We start from the raw sequence: 8,514 nt of genomic DNA on the forward strand, positions 1-8,514 counted from the left end.
TCTCCTTCTCAAGTCCTGTGAACCTATGGTTCTAGTCACAGTTCATAATGACCTTAGGAAAGTCATTTCCTTTGCTGGGCCTCAGTTTCTCTACATGTAAATGATAAAACGACTTCCAAAGACCAGTCTAGTTATTGGGGTTCAGGAATCATTCACTTTACTGTTGTGAAATAACTAGTATCATATTCCAGAAAACCCAGATTGATTTCATCTCTTCTGTCTTATTTCCCCAGCTTCTAGTCTGGAATCACTCCAGTTTAAGTCCTGTCCAACAGTACACAGAACATCTGGCAGCTGTGAAAGCAATCGCCTGGTCTCCCCACCAGCATGGCCTATTAGCATCAGGTGGTGGAACAGCTGACCGTTGCATCCGCTTCTGGAACACACTTACAGGACAGCCCCTGCAGTGCATTGATACTGGTTCTCAAGTGTGCAACCTGGCCTGGTCCAAACATGCCAACGAACTAGTAAGAGCCAGACAGCCATATAGTGTCTATTAGACAACTGTCACAGGGTTTGGCAACCTATAGAGCGTGTGCCAAAGAGACCTGTATGGAATATTTCTTATTGTTGTGTTGGTGGTGGTTGTGGAAAGAGCAGGGAGGAAAACCTGTTCTATTGTCATTCCCTTTCTCCTGGGCGTATATCATTCCCTAACTCCCAAGGCATGTGAATTCCAAAAAACTAAACTGAGGGATTGGGGGTGGGCATTAGGAACATTGAATCTAGGCAGAGCTTAGAAGTAATGGAATAGAAGTTGCAAAAAGATTTTGGCTTGATGTAAACAAAATCTCTTAAGAGTTGGGACTCTCAAAAGGTGGAACTAGAGATAGAGGATTCTTCATCACTGAAGATTTGTACACAGAGGCTGGCCAGCCATTTGTTGGGAATGTTGTAGGATTTTTCCTGTTGAGATAATAGGTTGGACTAGGTACCCTATAACGTCCCTTTCTACCTCTTAATTTCTTTGCATCTGTCCTCTTGAACCACATGTCTGTGGACTTCCTCTGAGTATATGCATTCAGGTACATACCTTCTATCTCTACTTCCTGCTCTCACAAGAATGAGTCACTTAAGACCTTGGATGATGCTTGAGAAGGATTGTCATCTCCTAGCTTGTAATGTGTTTATTAGCACAGTGAAAGATAGAAAAGAAATGTAATTAATGGTCATTGCCTTTAAATCATCAGTAATACATATGAAATGTTTAAACTCTTCCCTGAAGTATTAAATTGGGTGGTACAGACTATAGATCCCACCCAGAACAATACTTCTCATGCTGAGCGGTATCCAGGGCCTGGGTGCTAGTCATACTCTAGGAAAGTGATCATCCTTGGACCTGCTACATTTGTTTTGAAATTTCTTGTGTTCCTCCTCCCTCTTAGGTGAGCACACATGGATACTCACAAAACCAGATCCTGGTCTGGAAATACCCTTCCCTGACACAAGTAGCCAAATTGACCGGGCATTCATACCGAGTTTTGTACCTGGTAAGTCACTAAAGAGCAGAGTTTTCCAAACTCATTTGGTCACAGAGTATTTTAGGGCTTGATATAGATTCAGTTCTGTTAAAAAAATATTAAGTGTCTGTTCTATGCTAGGCATGAAGCAGACAAAAGCAAAACAAATAAATAGAGCTTCTGCTTAAGGAAATTACAAGGAGTGTAAGAGGTGGTTAAGAACAAGTAAGGATAATACAAATTAGGGACTGAGTCAGGGGAACAAGGGTACAGAAGACATGACCCTGAAGGAAAATTTGAGGAGAGAAAGAACACTAATAATATATGGGAGGGGGGGATTAATATAACTCAGTCTTGAAAGAAGATATAAAGATTTCAAAAGGCAGGAATAAGGAATGAATACCTTCTAGTCATAGCAAGGGGATGGAGTGGTTTGTATGAATGTATAATAATGGCTTGATGAATTCTGGGGACAGATTTGGCTGGAGTATTTGAAAAGGGATAAGGTGAAGTAAAACCAGAAAGAGGAAGGATGAAGCCTAATGTGAAGTCTTGAATTTAAGGAATTCTATTCTAAAGGATTTTAATAATAATTGCTTACATTTATATAGCTCTTTAAGGTTTGCAAAGCACTTTACAAATACATTATTTGATCTTCACAACAATCCTGGGAAGTAGGTACTATTATTATCCCCATTTAACAGATGGGCAAACTGAGGCAGACAGAGCCTAAGTGACTTGCCCAAGAAGACTTACTTAACATAAGTAAGGTAAATAAGTGTAAATGAATAAGAAGTAAATTAATAAGAAGAGTTTGAACTCTTTGTAGATTCAACACTCTTTCCACCATCTATTTTATCCTAAAGGTAAGGCTATAAGGGGTGTTACTGAAGGTTTTTGAGCACAGATATGAAATATGGTCAGACCTATACCATGGAAAGATAATTTTAGCAGCTTTATGCAGAATGACTTAAAAAGGAGAGTGCCTAGAAGAAAAGAGACCAGATAAGAGACTGTTCTATGGAGAGGAGTTGATGAAAGCTTGTCTTTAGATTTCTGAATGGTGTCATGGGGAAGAAAGACTAGACTTCCTTTGCTTGGCCCAAAAGGCAAAATTCAGACCAACAAGAGAAATTACCTAGATGCAGTGTAAGGAAAACCTCTAATCATCAGAACTGCTAAGAGGCAGCAAGCTGGTGCAATAGATAGCTCTTAGGCCTGAAGTCAAGAAGACCTATGGTCAAATTTGTTCTCAGACACTTAGCTTTGTAACCCATAGCAAGTTACTTAAGTTCTGTCTGAGGATCAAATGATATAAAAGCACTTATAAAGCACTTTAAACAGCGCCTGCCACATAGCAGGCACTTAATAAAAAGCTCGTTTCCTTTCTTCCTCACTGTCCAACAATGAAATAGGCTACCTTGGATGGATAATGAATTACCTCTTCTGGGAATGCTAACAAAAACAAGATGCCCACTTGTTAGAAATGTTGTATAATAGTCTTTCCCAACTATTAATCTACAGCATATTATCATTGGATTTCAGAAATTAGACTACCAAAGGATATTACTTTTTAAAAAAAACTTTAAGAGAAGTTCTTGCCTGTGTCCGATATCTCCTATTCTGGCTTCTCTTTCCCTGACCCTTGCCCACCTAGGCTGTATCAGGTAGGAAAAAAAATACACATACAGATATTTGGTAAGTCCTCAGTATCAATTATGTTAGGAAACATTACAGAAAAGGCATTTCATGTTTCAGGCATGTTGTATTGGGTGACCTTTTTAGGTCTCTTACAGCTCTTAAAATTTTGTTACTGTGGCTTTTCTTGGAGATATAGAATATTCTTTTCATAAATGAAGGCCAGGGAAATCTTTGATACAAAATTGAACGAATAAGGTCTTTTTATAATGGGTGAAAAAATCTTAAGTATTTTTTCATAGGGACAGGGGATAGAACTTGGACCTAAGATTTCTTTAGGGTGGGGAGCTCCTACTGAACTCCCTGAAACATCTTTCTCTGCAACTAATAGTCTTTTAGAATTGTCTTAAGAACAGAGAAGTTAAGGAATTTGTCCAGTATCAGGCAAGATTTAAATCCTGGGAATACTAGTTCTAAGGCCAACTCTCTATTCACTAGGCCAGTGATAGCAAAACTTTTAGAGATGGAGTGCTAGACCCTGTCCCTACCCCATCCCTCAGACTGAGTGCCATGCCTCCCCTCCCTTCCCACCCCCCAACCCCTGCCTTTTAACCCTACCCTCACTCGCACCCCAGACAGAAGGGAGGAAGTATTCCCATTGGGCTGCTGGATAGAGGGATGGGTGATGAGAGGTGCATGTGGAGAGGGGGAGGAGAATGGCCCCAGCACTCTGCTCCCCTCCAGCTATGGGCCACACTGTGAGCTCTGTTCCCCTTAAACCCAGCTTCTCTCCAACCCCACCACCAGAATCACCTTCATCACAGACTCAACAGGCTGCCACCCATATGCCCCCTCACACAGCATGTGAGCAACAGCTCCCACCCCATCCCTTCTCCCCTTCAAGCCCTTTACCACAGACAGGGAAGTGAGAAAGGGCTTCCATTGGGCTGCTGGGCAGAGGGGTGGGGGAAGTGAGGAATGTCCACAGGTGCATGGAGAAGGGGAGGGGAACAGTTCCACCCCTAGTCCCTTGGGCTTTCTAGTAATGAACTTGGCAAGTGACTGCGGGTGTGCCAAAAGAGAGGGCTCTTTGTGTCCTTTTTGGCACATGTGCCATAGGTTCCACCATCACTACACTAGGCCTTGGTGTCTTTTTAAGTTTTTTTTGAGGTAATCTTTATGTGTAGATTTCATAGATGCAAATTTTATACAATTATCAAAGGATCTATGGTTCATGTTCATGGGAAGGTGTTGTCAAATTCCCAGTATAAGACTTTCCTCTCAGTTCATTTGTAGTGCCAGAGGTTGGATTTGAACTTAGGTCTTCTTGACTCCCAACTCTCTATCCCCATTCTGCCATACTACCAATCAACAATTTTTCATGAAAATCCTCTTCATACTACATGGAATGTCAAGATTCAGTGAAACAGACTTGGTCAGAAGTGTTGAACTAAGACATCAGGCAGCCATCTCTGTATTCTGCTTTCTTCCCTTCAACTCCCTCCCTTGCTATATGATTAATTCATGTAGGGATATGCCATGTTTGGGAGACTGGGGGATAGAACCGTGTTTCTTTTTGCCTTTGGATTTATTTGACATTAAATAAAAGAATTCACCTGCTGCCTTGAGTAACACTTGAAAGAACAGTTTTTTCATCTATAATCTTTCATTCCTAATTTAGAAGTTCATGTGCTTGAAGAGACAGGTAGTTGAACCCATATGGCCTTAGGAGGAGGACTTCTATGGATGGGCTTTTAGGATCCTGTACATTTCTTCACTATAGGAGACTTAGACATATTGGGGGGGAAATTATAGCTTTCTGCCTATTGTAGAATGAACTATAATTTTCTTTTAAAGTTTCAGTATTAAAATATAGGAAGGAAAAGTTATAGATACAGTAATATGAGTTAATTTGTCCATGATGGCTCAGCTTAAATACTAGGTACCAGCTTAAATGCCTATACCTAGCCTGAAGAAAAAGAATTGTTTGTATGGAGGAAAATTAATATCCACATCTAACATTTGACAGGAGGAGAGTAACTAGTGTCAGCAAATTGATGCTGATGTATTTTTTCCTTTCCTCTCTCAGGCAATGTCTCCCGATGGAGAGGCCATAGTTACTGGTGCTGGAGATGAAACTCTGAGATTTTGGAATGTTTTTAGCAAAACTCGTTCAACAAAGGTAAAGTATTTTGGTATAGGATGTTTTTTTTGGTATAGGATCTAGATGTTCTCCTTGTCAGACCTTCCTAAAGTGTCCAAGGGCCAGTGATGAATCCATCTATGGGAAACTATTGACTTATCCACATCCTTATTCATACAGTCTGACCGTGTATACTGTCTGTCCTATAATTGTGTCTTCATTTGTTTAACTTTCTACTACTTTTACATCTTCTGTCCACCACCTGGAGGATGTGTAGGAGTGTCCTCTATTAGGCAGAACTCTATAAAAGCAAAGACCTATATCTTACTTATAGTCTAGTGTGGTGTGGTAGAAACTTATCTTGAGTACTCTTTTATTAGCCATTTTTGTGCAATACTTTCTTTAAATTCTGAAATTCATTCTTCTTGGAAAATAAAACAAGCAAAATAAATATTGAGAAGTTTAGTCTGCTGTCATCACATGTCATCCAATTTTCTCCACAGTAATCCTAACTCATCTTTGCTACTTCTCTTTAGTCATTTTCCTTCATTTTCTTTGAGAACTGTAGCCCATTCCTAACTTGAACACTTCTGAGGCACCTAGCTGTCCCTGTATATATTCTTTAAAAATCTAAGTTGATTGGTGAGTTATCTGTCCTTTCGTTTTTGTCTTTTTAAGTCGTACTTTTTCTTCATGATTATTTCTGCCTAAAAAATTTCATTCTTTTTTCCATTTACTAATGTTTTATTTTTTAACTCAATTACATAGGGGAAAAACATTTTTTAACCTTCATTTTCTTTACATTTGAGGCAAATTCTCCCTTCCTCACTCTCCTCCTCCTTCCCCAAGATGGCAAGCAAGCTGATAGAGATTTTACGTGTATAATAGAGTCAAACATCTTTCCATTTAGTCCTTTTGTGAAAGAGAACTTGAACAAACTAAAGAAAAGTGAACGTGTAAAATGAAGTATGTTTTGGTCTGCATTCAGATTCCATCAAATCTTTCTCTAGAGGCAGATGACATTTTTTATCATGAGAACTTGAGGATTTTTTTTGGATTACCGTATTGTTAAGAATAGCTAAGTTATTCATAAATGTTCATCATATAATATTGGTGTTACTGTATACCATGTTCTTCTGGTTCTGTTCACTTCACATTGCATCAGTTCATGTAAGTCTTTCAGACCTTTCTTATATTATCTTTCACATCATTTCTTATAGCACAGTAGTAGTCTATTAAGTCATGTACCACAACTTCTTTAGCTATTCCCCAATTAATGGACATTGCCTGAGGGATGTTTCCAATTGCCACCACAGAAAGCTGCTGTAAGTATTTTGCACAAACATGTCCTTTCCCCTTTTTAAAATCTCTCTGGGATACAGAGCGAATAGTGATATTGCTGCATCACAAGGTATGCACAGTTTTAAACTCTTTGGGCATGGTTCCAAATCACTCTTCAGAATGGTTGGATCAGTTCACAACTCCACCAGTAGTGCATTAGTGTCTCAATTTTGCCATATTCCCCTCCAACAAGAATTTTATTCTTGAGAGGTTCCCATCTTTCCTGGGCTGACTTCCCCTGTTTTTTAGTCCTTGAGATTGTACCTCTCATTTCTCTGAATACTCTGAAATCTGTTCTCCTTCAACCTAGATGCATGTCATACTTTTCCTAACTTTCTTCTGCTTTTCTACCACAAATTCCAAGGAGGGGTGATCACTGCTTCCTAAGGCTCTCATCATTTATAGCCTCAGCAATTGAGTCTTCTCTGTTGATAAGAATCAGATTCAGAATAGAATTTCTCTTTGTTTGTTCCACTGCCTTTTGAACAATGAAATTAGCAATAAGGCAAGTCAACAAATCAAGAAAAAAACCTCTCTATTTTTGTTCACATGAAAGAGCTCTAGCAAATGTCTAAATGATTTAAATTCTCTCTATCCCTATGCCATCATGCCATTTACATTATAATCCTTTTCTCAAACTCCTCATTTATATTTCTTCCTTCTGCCCACATTGCCTATAGTGTAGCTTTTTGACATTGACAGTGTAGCTTTTGTTTCTGCTTGCCTTTATCTTCACCCAGATGTTTTCCACCAATGCTTTCCTTTTCTGGTTTTTAACTTTCCTCACATGAAAATATCTTTTTTTCTTTTTGAGTATATCTTCTTAATGTACAATAGTGCTATTCCACTGAACACACTTCTTTATCATTTATTTTTTAAATAAGGCACACCTTACTATGGTCCTAGATCTTCCAACCAGGTCTTACTTTGTAATTAGCACATCAAATTTTCCTCCTGTTAGAATTAATTGTGGTTGGACTCTGAAATATATTAATTAGGTGGTCACTAGGGATTTAGTTTCTAAATCCCAAAATGAATTACTAAAGTAAATACACTTTATGGTAGTTTATTTACAATATTTACAATAGAAGGGAGATATTAAGGAATGAGAGAGAGAGAGAGAGAGAGAGAGAGAGAGAGAGAGAGAGAGAGAGAGAGAGAGAGAGAGAGAGCTTTTTCTCTTGTGTCACCTCTAAATTTTCAGTCTACCAATCACAGCAGACGCTTTTCTCCAGGAGATTCTTTAGTTCTCACCTTCTTTGGTGAGATTATATCTTTTTGGGTTACTTAACACCTCTTTTGTTAAGTTCACCTTTTGTAGTTACTTAACACTTTTTTGTAGTTAAAATCTAAAAATAGATTGTAGCTTAAAATTCTAGCTTCTCCATAAAGGAAGAGCTAAGTACCTTCATTGTTACAATCAGGAGATTACAATTTTATCTTCACACTAAAGAAACAGCTAAGTATCTTCATTGTTACAATCAGGAGATAGCCAAATCCAATCTTCACACTCCTCACAGCTATATTAGCTAGTTTATCTTGCTTCTTATCCATACTTTATGTATTTGTTTATAGATGTTGTATATATTATTATATTATATTATGTTATATTATATTGTATATATGTGTGTACACATACACACACATAAGGCTATGACTTTTATTGCTGATTTCTTATTGGAATTTTATCTTCTGTGAACTTATAAGTATCTCTATCCTATCCACAAACTTGTCATGGGCTCTATTTTAAGACATGGTTCAGAAAACCAAATCCCATTCTCCAACACTGTTTTCAACTTCTGAGTCCTATGTGTAGCTTTGGAAAAGTGGAACCCAAGAACAGAAATCTAGGAAACAATAAGGAAACTCTTCCCTTTCTTTATCCCTGAAGTTAAAAATACTGACTCTTTTCCCCTTAAGTCCTAGGTTTTA

At 38.3% G+C, this 8,514-nt stretch overlaps 1 protein-coding gene across 6 annotated transcripts in view; it reads left to right on the forward strand.

Moving 5' to 3' along the window:
• Positions 1-8,514, forward strand: part of FZR1 (fizzy and cell division cycle 20 related 1) — a 98,334-nt gene that overhangs the window by 83,060 nt on the left and 6,760 nt on the right. For all 6 annotated transcript variants that reach the window (XM_056822390.1, XM_007489181.2, XM_007489180.3 and 3 more), the window contains 3 exons: positions 234-467; positions 1,386-1,490; positions 5,188-5,280. In XM_056822390.1, coding sequence (XP_056678368.1) covers positions 234-467; positions 1,386-1,490; positions 5,188-5,280 — 432 coding nt within the window. The remainder of the gene's footprint in view (positions 1-233; positions 468-1,385; positions 1,491-5,187; positions 5,281-8,514) is intronic.

Source organism: Monodelphis domestica, chromosome 3 (assembly GCF_027887165.1).
Source record: "Monodelphis domestica isolate mMonDom1 chromosome 3, mMonDom1.pri, whole genome shotgun sequence".
NCBI lineage: Eukaryota > Metazoa > Chordata > Mammalia > Didelphimorphia > Didelphidae > Monodelphis > Monodelphis domestica.